Source organism: Miniopterus schreibersii, assembly GCF_964146895.1.
Source record: "Miniopterus schreibersii genome assembly, chromosome: 12".
Taxonomy (NCBI): Eukaryota; Metazoa; Chordata; class Mammalia; order Chiroptera; family Miniopteridae; genus Miniopterus; species Miniopterus schreibersii.
The window spans coordinates 43,225,883-43,238,274 of record NC_138112.1 but is presented as its reverse complement, the minus strand read 5'-3'; the positions used below and the strand labels follow the sequence as shown (position 1 = coordinate 43,238,274).

Below are 12,392 nucleotides of genomic sequence, written 5' to 3'. Positions count from 1 at the left end.
TCCGCAATGCAGACACATTTCTCAAACTAGTGACCAAGCCTCCTTTTTTCTTCCCCAGTGAGCACTATTAGCATTCCCGGGACACCAGATAGACAGCACCTAGGGCCCAGAGCCATGGCCTCCCCTTCTCCACACGCATCTGTCTCCCTGGCAGAGGATGCCCTGTTCCAAGAGCGCTGAGAGGCAGCTTTTCACACTGTGCGAGCAAAGGTGTAATTATGCTGGAGGAGGTACTGAGTGTCTTGCCTCCAGTGTCAGATGTTAGAAACCTGCTGAAGAGATTGTGAATGGCAGCTACTGGGTCTCTAAGTTGAGAGGTGAAGGTCCCTTTTTCTTGGCCAAGTTTGAAAGGTGTTTTTATGGGGGATGTGTCCATTTTAGGTTTTATAAGTTGGACACAATAAGATATATCTGGAACCCTTTAATACTTAAAACAAAGGCAGAGAGCACAATTTAAATCGTTTTATCAATCTAAATTCTCATTTTTATCTATTGCAAGGAACAAAACAACTCTGGACTCCCCACGGGAAATAACGTCACTGGATTCACCAATTTGCTGATTTAATGTTGGTCCTGATATGGACTCATTGAGGCCGTATTAGACAGCCAGGCCCTCGAGGCCGCAAAAGAATGAATGGTTCATACTTTCTGAGATCCCTGAGTTATCTAGCTGTGAAACCTGAATTTAAAATTCCTGTTCCTGTGCCGACAATGACAGTCATACCTCACTCCCTGGCTTCTCAGCTGCCTGAACTTAGGAACCGCCGCCTTCCGAAGCCCCTACAAGCCGGAGAAGAGCATTCTCAGAGGTCGTGCGGGACACAGGAGCAGCTCAATACGCGTGTCCTTCCTCTCCCAATCTTACGTGAGCTTCTACAGAAAGCCTTGTACAGAGAAGGCGCCCTGCATTTTGACAGTTTGTTATCTGTCCCACAGGGATGGAGGACAATTTCTCTTTGTGTGAGATGTGTCCTTCCTTAGGAAAATGAACGGGTTTGCACCCACGCAGGGCGCTGGCTTCTTGGGGAAACCTCATGGTGGAGACCACAGGCATCATTCACCAGACCCATTTCTCTTTGTCAAACTCACAGTCCACGTTCCACTTGATGCTTCTGGGAGGAAGTTTCAGGGTTTCATTGATCTTCTCCAGGACAGTCTGCAGCTTTTGCTTCTGAGCAATCTCTGATTGGGTGACCTCAGCGACATTCAGCTTCTCGCTCTCAAGTTTCTCTGGGGTGACAAAGAGAACAACTGTGATCTTCGGCCACAGACAACCCTAACTCCCAGGCGTGCCCTCACCCAGTCACTCACTCACTCAACATATACAAGTAAAACTCGTTTGGTTGCACTTGCACAAACGTTATGTTGTTGTTTTTTTACAAATTGAAGGGAAGGCCCAGTAAAAAGATTATGACTCGCTTTATTGCAGGGATCTGGAACCAACCGGCAATATCTCTGAGATATGCCTGTAGATGAGGGACGCTGCTCTCCCCTCCTTGTCTGGCGGTGGCACTGGTGGTGCCAGTGTTGTGGAAACCTTGCGGCCGTGCCTTGAATGTCCAAATTGTAAGATCCCAGGACCTCAGAAGTGAGGCATTTAACTAGGCCGTCATGTTTGAGCTCTTTTTTTCTATCATTCTGGGCTCTCCCTCTTCTTTTCGATTCTGCCTTCTCCAAGGACATCTCTGTGCCCCACTGGAAAGCCTTCTGTGCTTCCCCTGGGCAGCGGTCACGTCCTTATTTCAGGCATTCTGTACACTCCTTGTGGGATAACATGTGTCACACCAAGCTATATTTATCTGCCTTAAGTACCTTCTTTCCTTTAAAACCCGCCTGGAAAGTAACTTATTTGGCGTGTCCTATTTCATTACACACATTTTTTATTTTTATTTTATTTTACATTTTAACAACCCTGAAATCAGGTTGTGTCTTAAAATTGGTGGCACCCTACAGTCAGGCAGGTAGAAGACAGGCGTTTTCGCCGCTTCCCCATGTGTGCACTTCGTCATAGCTCTGCTAGCAGGCTGCTTCCCCATCTCAGTAAGACTACGAGAGCAGTTTCAAAAAACAGAAAATAAAAATTCCAAGCAGTAACAAAGCTTTGCGTAACAGGCTTCCCCCCCCCTTCTTGGGTGGTACTTATATAATGGTGTTTTTTTTTAATCAATGGTTATTGTATGCAATGATATAACCCCTTAATACTTAAAATAATTAGACTGTGTTTTGCCTTTATTTGTCTAAATTCCTGTGCTTATCTATTAAAAAGAACAACTTTGGACTCCCTAAGGAGAAACACGTTCGTTGTCTGTCTGCTATTAGAGTCACCTAAGTCGCCCTCCACAACTCACTGAGGATTAATAGAACTGACATTCTGAAATGTATCTAAGATATCTTTTTTTCCTCATTTTTAGGGGCTGTCATACAAAGTAATTAAACTTTACCGTACATCAATGATTCCCCTATTGCTGACTTTATTTTATTTTTAAGTAGCTCTAGCTTATCCAAGTCAAATGCCCCTTGGGTAACTCTTTGGAAATGATGAGGTTGCCACTGAGAATTTCTGCAGGTTCTGTGGGTTTATGAATTCTTTTCAGTGCTTTAATAGGATGATGCTGAGCTATTCTGATCTCTGATGGCCTGAAATATTAACTTTCTCTTTAGCTGCAGGAAGCCGTCATCCTTTATTTCTGAAGTTCAGGGATTTAACAAGCCTGTATCTGAATGTCTTCCTCTTGAATGTTAAACCTTGAAGACACCCCGTGAGCCTTTTCCACTTTTAGGCTGTGACTTCTTACCTTAGATCGCCTTCTACTGAAGAAATGACAAGTTGTTGCCCTCTTACATCACAGCTACAATTTTGGTAGTTTGGGAGAGGCTGCCCAGAGCGCTAGGTTAAGGGAACCTGTGAAACCTTGTCTTGGCTTAGAGGGAAAGGCTGCTGGGATTAAAAGGCGACAGCTGTCACGATAGTGGGCTGGGGAGGTAGGGAAGGGAGGCGTGAGAGCATGAGAGCCACCTTTTTGCTAGCCTTATGTGATTGCCTAGGAATTTTCATATTTATAACCCACTGGCATTGGACTTCTTAGAGTGATAGCTTAGGTCCCTTTCTACGCTGATATATATCAATATAACTCATTCTTTTATAAGACTTAAAACTTATTCAACTATTCCCCTGTCGGATTATATCCCACTTTTTCCTTTTGGTAATAAAATTTCAATAAACATCGTGTGTGTGTATTACCAAATGATTATTGCTGATGAAAAGAAAAACTCTTGCCTTACCTTACAGATTTTCTTCTTGAATAAAGTCATCTTACCAAGTCCCTGTAATAATTCTGTTGTTATTTATTTGAATTTTTAGCATTTTGGGGTATGCAAATAAGATCAAACACAGTCATCTCTGTTTTGTAAGCTTATATCACTTATTTCCATGTTAGGATATTTTAAAAGATTTACTTGAGAATCTCTTCTGCTATTCCTAACCCTTACTTTATTTCTAAAATAGTCACGTCTCTAAATTTAAGAGATCCACTCAAATATTCCTATAGTTAAATAACAATTTCACTCCCTGTTGCTAAGGATTTAAAAGTAATTTGTCAAGATCCCTAGTTTTCCTCTTTTGTTCTTTATTAGGCAAACTTAGCTAGTGCTATGGAAGTTTCTCTTGCAGAGACTTTAGTCTTCCAGGAAACGGTCTCTCATGTGTCTCCATAGTTCAGAAAACTGCTCATCACTCATTTAACTTGTTATAAAGCAGTAGGCGTGATTTTGCTTTTTAGAAAATTTTCTCCAGTAGAATTATTTTGTGTATCTCTCAGTTGTTTTTGGAGTTAGCACCCAAATATGCTTTTGGAGAGATTATTTTTAGAAAAAAGAGAAACAGTATTATTCAAAAGTTCTGAGGAATCAATACAGGGAAGAAAAACTCAATTACTCTGAATGGTAGAAGAACTGAGATGTTCTAAGGAAAACGTTGCCAGATAAATCATACTCTATTAACGCAACCACCCCTCCAAGTAGAATAAATAAATTCTCTTTCCAGTATGAGTGATTCCTAAGTTATTATATTTGTTTCCAATTATATGGGGAGGGTTAGTTAAAAAATGCTTTTATTGCATCATGGTCAGAAAATCTTGTCTGTGTAATAATTTGCTGAGACTTACTTTGTGGACACAGTCAAATTTTGTGTTTCATGTGTGGTTGAAAGGAATGAGAATACTCCGGGTTTGAGATACAGCTAGTTAACTGTAGTGTCCAAATCTTCTCTGTCCTTATGAACTTTTTTGTTAATGTGTTATTAAGAGAAATATGTTAAAAGTCCACCACTGTGATGGCAGATTTGTCAAGTTCTTGTAATTCTGATTGCCATTTTAAATTTTTATATATTTGATCCACAAAAGTACATTTAGATTTAAAATGTCTTATTTTCCTGGTAACTTTAGTCCCAATCAATATGTAGAGATTCTCCGTAGTAATGCTTTTGGCCTTAAAGTTTATTTTGTTTGATAAAATAAGCTTTAAAATAGTTACTCCAGCTTTCTTTCAATTGCTAATCATCTAGTATATATAATCACATCTACTGTTTTTCTTTCAACCTTTCTCTCTTGTAAATGTAAATAGCATGTAACAAGATTTTGTTTTGTTATCTAGTCTGACAATCTTTGTCTTTTAAAAGGATAAAGTCAATTTACATTGATGGGTTTACCGCTGTACTTGGATTCACTTCTACCAACTTGTTTCTGTTCTGCTTTTCTGATCCTTTATCCTCACTTATATCTTTGCCTTCTTTGGATTAAAGTTTCTCTTCCTTTTCATTTAATTTTCTCCCCATGACTATATTGGAGGTTACACACACTATTTTATATTTTAGTGGCTACCTTAGAAAATTTATCATGTGTATTTAATGTAATAGAATCTTAAGTTAATTGGTATCTTTATCAACATACTAAATAACACAAGGACCTCAGCATACTAACTCCAATGACACTTTAACTTAAGCGCTATAATTTTCTAGGATTCTGATTCTATTTTAATTTTTTAAATTAACAAGTTAGACATTATTGTGATTGTTTAACATTCACTCAATTATTGTTTCAGTCTACCCACCATGGTAATTTTTGCTCATCATTTTTTGTGTTATGTTTCAGGTCTTTCTGTTGGGTTCATTTTCCTTCTTCCTGGAGTACATCCTTTAGAAATTCCTCTTAGTGAAGCTCTGTTCGTAGTAAAGCTTCTCAGTTTTAGTTTGTTTAAAATGCCTTTATTTTCTCTTCAGTTTAAAACAGTTTTTTTTCTGGGTATAAACCTGTAAGTTGATAGTTTTTTTCTGCACTTTGAAGATTTCATTTCAATGTTTTTTCGCTTTTGTCCCTGAAGAAAGACAGCTTGTTGTTCTTTTGTGGGTAATCTATCTTTTCTCTCTGCTTTTAATCATTTGTTTGTCTTCAGTGTTTTTAGATTTCATTATGAAGTATGTAGGCATAGATTTCTTGTTATTTATTTTGTTTGGGATTTATTTTGTTATTTTGTTTGTCTGAGCTTCCTGAATTTAAGAATTCAGATCTTTCATCGATTCTAGAAAATTCTCAGTTATTATGTCTTTAAATATTGCCTATACTCCATTATCTTTCCTTCTATTGCTAGAATTCCAATTACTCATATGTCGCATCTTTAAAAAAGCACACAAGAAACTCTGTCTTCAATTCTCTTCTATTTTCCACACCGTTGTCTCTGTATACTGCATTCTGGGTAATTTCTTCAGTGCCATCTTCTAGCTTACCCAATTCCTTCTTCAGCTGTGTATCTATTGAGGTTTCTAATTTCATTATTACATTTTTTTTCATCTCTAAAAGTTCTATTTGTTTCTCTTTCAGATCTACCTGTCCAATTTTGATAGTGGCTGTTTAAACTTTTATTTTGACATATTAAACATACTTTATATTCCATAACTGATCAGTTGCTTACATGTATAGCAATGGTGGATGACCCCACGGCTTATTGTTTCTGTTGATGCTTGCTCATGATAGCTTGCTTCTCCTGTGTTTGCTGATTTCTGATTTTGGGCTCATTTTCTTTGGGCTCATTTTCAATGGAATTTTATCTCCAGGAGTTCTTCGTGACCTTGTTTTAAAATTCATTCCTCTAAAAGGACATTATTTTTGCTTCTGCCTTGGGGAGCACTAAAACTGGGCCACATTTTAACTACATTTTCAGGTTGGGCCTTTTAAATGCAAATAATTTGTGTGAAACTGAGTCCTAAATTTATGTAAGTACAGAGTTTGGATAAGGAATTATCAAGTTCAGAATTTTTTTTCCTGTTCCACTCATATCCAAGTCTGAGAGACGTTTACCCTACTGCCTCTCTCTGTGGGACCAGATTTGCTAGTTTACCCACAGAAAGTGTTGCCCTTCAGAGGGCCTGGCTTTATTTATGGGTCTCTCATCCAGCCCCCTTTCCTGTCAGACTCTATACAGGCTTTGTGTCTTGACCCTGTGTGTGTGTCCCATTAAACCTCAGGTTTTAAGCCATTAGGAATTAACACTTATCTCACTGGATTTACACCTTATTGTTTTTGGCATCAGAAGAATTTCCTTTTCTTCCACACCAGTTTAAGCACGAAATACAAAAATATGTTTTTAAAGACCTATCCAGATTTTTAAAGTGTGCATTACCAAGAGAATTTGTCTGAACATCTAGTTAGCCATAATACTGAACAGAAAATTAATTTTCCTGTCTTATTATATTAACCAGTATATTGTCCAAAATACTTATAATGGTGGTGATAGCCAACATCTCTGACTTGTTCTTAATACCATTTTTTTTGATATTTCGCTATTTAATATGTTCACTGTTAGGTTCTGTGTAATGGTCTTTATCATATTTAGGTAGTTTCCATTTTTTCTATTTTCCTTGGGATAGCTGTTGAAACGGATCATGTATTATTTGACATCTATTAGATGAATTCAGTTTTGTTACTGAAATTTACATACGCACTCTACCACTTTTTATAAGGTTGATAATATAGAAACATAGAAAAAATTCAAGCTGTGAAAATTAAATCTCCTCTTTACATTGTAGTCTCACAGTCTACAGAGACAGTTTATTGTGACTATTAACCAGAGATATTCTCTGCGTGCTCAAGCGTTAGATGTGTCCTTTAACACACACACAATGACATACTATACTCACAGTTCTGCACCATGATTTTTTTTTTAAACTTAGTAAGGCATTTTAGATGGCTTCTCTACTACTTAGAATAATAAGAAGAAGACTTTCATCCAGCTTTTGAGTTTTTAGAGTCCAGAAAATGCCTCCTCCAGTTTAAGAATAGCAGTAACCACAATCTTCAACTATCCTAGAACCAATGACTGTTATAGCAGGAAGACCTTAGAGCAGTGCTGTCCAAAAGAATTTACTGTTATGATGGAAATGTTCATTTCTGCACCAGCTCACAATTAACCTGGCTAAAACCATTTGCCCTGCCTGGGTGGATCCCTGAGACCCTACCCCCACCTCCCACTCCCAACTCTCATGCTGGACCTGCACCTCTTCCAGTGGCTCCTCCACACAAGTGGCCTGCCCGGGCTCATACTGTGGTCTTTCCTAAATGCTCTCAAAGGTCCACAAACCCCAAACAAGCAGCTGTTGGCTTCAGTCTGCCCTGTATACCTCTTGATAAGTGACCCCAAGCTCAGCACAAGCGGTGACCAGGCTCAACTTGCATTGTAACTCCTATCAGATGGCCTGAAATCTGGCATATGTGGTGGCCAGTATTAGCTTGGAACGTAGTTTCAATTAAGTGGCCACAAACTCAGTACAACTGGGAGTTGGTCTCATCTCATATGGTAGTGCCCACCAAAGTGTTCTAAGTCTTGTACAAGTGGCAACCAGCCTTGGATTGGAGCATAGCCTCTCCAAAGTTCCTCCAGGACCAGCACGTGATAACTAACCATAGATCACTTTTTAGCTCCTACCAGGTGGCCTTAAGCCCAGCACAAGCAGCAGCTGACCTTGGCCTGCAATGGAGCCCCTCCCAAGAGGCTCCAGAAACAACACACCTAGTGGCCAACTTCAGACTGCGTCCAGAAACACCCAACCAGCTCCACAAATGACACACCCAAAGGGCTGATTAGGTTGGCACAAGAGCCCTGCTAAAGTGACTCCTGTTGCATGGGATCAGCACCCCCACATCAGCTCGTCCACTATAGTTATAACTAGCACTCAAAGCCGGTCAGCCTGAGGATCACCGCACTGAGGTGCCAATAGCAATAAAGGCTCAAATACAACAGGAGGGCACACACAACCCATACAAAGGACACCCTGGAGCACCTGGATCAGGTGACCAGAGAGACTGTGCCCCACAGGACACCTACTGCATAAAGCCACTCTGCCAAAATAGGAGCTGTAGCTATCTACCTAATACATAGAAACAAATGCAGTAATCAGGCAAAATGAGGAGACAAAAAAACATGTCCCAAATAAAACAACAGGACAAAACTTCAGAAAAAGAAGTAAATAAAATGGAGACAAGCAATCTACCTAATACAGAGTTCAAAAAATGCTCACTCAATGAATTTAGGGGAAAAATAGATGAACGTAACGAGAACTTCAAAAAAGAGATAGAAAACCAAAAAAAAAAAGATAGAAAACATAAAAAGTAGCCCTTAAAAATGAAGAACACATTAGGTGGAATCAACAGCAGATTAGATGAAACAGAAGATCAAATACGCACTTTGTAAGAAAAGGTAGTGGCAGACACCCAACTGGAACCACCAAAAGAAAAAAGAATTTTTAAAAATGAGGAGAGTTTAAGGACAACTAGAACAACATCACAGGGTTACCAGAAGAAGAGACAGAGAGCAAGGGATTGAAAACCCATTTGAAGAAATAATAACTAAAAACTTCCCTAACTTGATGAAGAAAATAGACATACAAGTCCAGGAAGAGCAAAGCCCTGAATGAGATGAACCCAAAGAGGCCCACACCAAGACACATCATAATTAAAATGCCAAAGGTTAAAGACATAGATTGCATCTTAAAAGTAGCAAGAGAAAAGCAATTAGTTACATACAAGGGAGCTCCCATGAAACAATCAGCTGACTTTTCAACAGAAACTGCAGGCCAGAAGGGAATGGCACAAAATATTCAAAGAGATGAAAGGAAAATACCTAAAACCAAGATAACTAACTACTCAGCAAAGCTATCACTTAGAATCAAAAGTGAGATAAAGAGTTTCTCAGACAAGAAAAACCTAACAGGGTTCATCACCACTAAACAAAGGAATTTCTTTAAGAAGAAAAGATAAAAAGTATAAGAAAATATGAGAGAAAAATATTCTCACTGACAAAGGCAAACATTTAGTAAAAGCAGGGATAAACCAATTATAAAGCTAGTACAAAGGTTAAGAGACAAAAGTAGAAAGATCACTTGTAATTACAAGAATAAACTAAGGGCCACACACAAAAGAAATAAAAAAGAATGACCAAAAATAATATGGAGAGAGTGAGTAAAAATTGTAGTGATTTTAGAATGTGTTCAAACTAAAGCAATCATCAACTTAAAATAGACTGCTATAAACTTAGTGTAGTATTTGAGAAGCTCATGGTAACAACAAACTAAAAATTTATATGAGAAACAAGAAATAAAGGAAAGGAATCTAAATATAACACTATAGAAAGTCATCAACATATTTGATAGCAAGACAATAAGAAAGAGGCCAAGAACGACAAAAACAATCAGAAACAATAAGATGGAAATAAGTACACACCAATCAATAATTACTTTAAATGTAAATGGACTAAATGCTCTAATAAAAAAACATTGGACACCCCCCCCCCCCCAAACATCCCTCCAAACAACAACAAAAAAGACATAGGGTGGCTGAATGGATAGAAAAACAAGATCTGTACACATGCTGCCTACCAGAGATCCTCTTTAGATTAAAAGCAGACACAGACTAAAAGTAAAGGGATGCAAAAATACATTTCATGCAAATATAAATGAAAAAAAGCTGGGGCAGCAATATTTATATGAGATAAAATGGACTTTAAAACAAGGGCTGTAACAATAGACCAAAAAAGGGCATTTCATAATGAGAAAGGGATCAGTCCAACAGAGGATATGACTTTTGTAAGCATTTACACACCCAATGTAGGAGCACCTAAATATATAAAGCAAATATTGACAGATATAAAGGGAGAGATCCACAGTAATACAGTAATAGTGGGGACTTTTACACCTCCATTGACATCAATGGATAGATAATCCAGACAGAAAATCAAAAAGAAACAGTGGACTTAAATGACACATTAGACCAATGCGCTTAATTGGTACTTTTAGAACATTTCAACCAAAAGTAGCAGAAAATATATTCTTTTCAAGTGCATATGGAACATTTTCCAGGATAGACTACATATTAGGACACAAAATAAGTTTCAATAAATTTAATAAGTTTAAAATCATACCAAATATCCCTCCTATAACAACAGTATGAAACTAGAAATCAATTACAATGAAGCCAAGGTAAAAAAAAATCAAAAGATACCTTGAGACAAATTAAAATGAAAACACAACAACCCGAAATCTGTGGGAGACACAGAGAAAGCAGTTCTAAGAAGGAAATTCATAGCAATGAAGCCTTACTTCAAGAAACAAGAAAAATCTTAAATTAACAATCTAACCTTACACCAAAAGGCACTAGAAAAAGAACAAAGCCCAAAGTAAGTAGAAGTAAAGAAATAATAAAGATCAGACAGAAATAAACAAAATAGCCTGAAGAAACAACAGAAAAGATTACTCAAACCAAAGGCTGATTCACTGAAAAGATAAACAAAATTAATTAACTTTTAGCTAGACTCACAAGAAAAAAGGAGAGAGGGCCCAAATAAATAAGATCAGAAATAAAAAATAAAAAAAAGAAATAACAGGAGCAGTGACAACTGACACCATAGGAATACAAAGAATTATAAGAAAATACTATGAACAATTATATGTCAACAAACAGGACAATCTGGAAGAAATTGATAAATGCTAGAAACATACAGGCTTCTAAAACTGAATCAGAAAAAAATAATCTGAACAGACAGATAACTAATAACAAAATCGAATCAGTAATCAAAAAACTCCAGACAAACAAAATACCTGGATGAGATGACTTCACAGATGAGTTTTACCAAATATTCAAAGAAGAATTAATACCTATCCTTCTCAAACTACTCCAAAAAAATTGAAGAGGAGGAAAGTCTCCTAAACTCATTTTACAAGGCCAGCATTACCCCAATACCAAACCCAGATAAAGACATTCTAAAAAGAAATAAAAAATCATAGGCCAATATCTCTTATAAACATAGATGCAAAAATCCTTAACAAAATATTAGCAAACTGAATTCTGCAATACATTAAAAAGATCATATACCGTGATCAAGTGGGATTTATTCTCAGGATGCAAGGTTGGTTCAATATCTGCAAATCAATTAATGTGATATACCCCATAAACAAAATGAAAAATAAAAATCATATGATTATATCAATAGATGCAGAAAAAGCACTTGACAAAAATCTAACATCCATTGATAATAAAAACTCTCAGCAAAGTATGGCTATATGGACATATTGTGACATAATAAAGGCAATATATGACAAACCCATAGTGAACATCATACTCAACAATGAAAACTTGAGAGCTTTTTTGTTAAGATCAGGAACAAGACAAGATGCCCACTTTTATCACTTTTATTCATCATAATATTCGAAGTCCTATCCATAGCAATCAGATAAGAAAAAAAATAAAAGGCATCCAAATTGGACAGGAAGAAGTAAAACTGTCACTATTTGCAGATGACATGATGGAATATATAAAGAACCCTAAATATTCCACCAAAACACTGTTAGAACTGATAAATAAATTCAGTAAAGTAGTATGATACAAAATAAATATTCAGAAATCAGTTGCATTTTATACACCAATAACCAACTATAAGAAAGAGAAATTAATAAAAACATGCCATTTACGATTGCATCCCAAAGAATAAAATACCTAAGAATAAATTTAACCAAGGGGGTAAAAGACCTGTACTCTGAAAACTTTAAGACATTGAAGAAAAAAACTAAAGATACAAATAAATGGAAGAATATATCGTGTTCATGGATAGGAAGAATTAATATCATTAAAATATCTATACTACCCAAGGCAATCTACAGATTCAATCAATCTCCACTAAAATACCAATGGCATTTTTCACAGAACTAGAACAAACATTTCAAAAATTTATCCAGAACCACAAAAGACTCTGAATAGCAAAAACAATCTTCAGAAAGAAGAATCGAGTTGGAGATATCACACTATATTATATCAAACTATACTAAAAGGTTATAGTAATCAAAACAGCATGAG

The 12,392-nt window shown here is 36.9% G+C and overlaps 1 protein-coding gene across 1 annotated transcript in view; it reads right to left on the bottom strand.

Annotated features, from left to right (window-relative positions):
* PARVA (parvin alpha) overlaps positions 1 to 12,392 on the bottom strand; it is a 129,629-nt gene that overhangs the window by 22,169 nt on the left and 95,068 nt on the right. Inside the window, exon 5 of the mRNA XM_081155528.1 lies at positions 1,090 to 1,230. Coding sequence (XP_081011654.1) covers positions 1,090 to 1,230 — 141 coding nt within the window. The remainder of the gene's footprint in view (positions 1 to 1,089; positions 1,231 to 12,392) is intronic.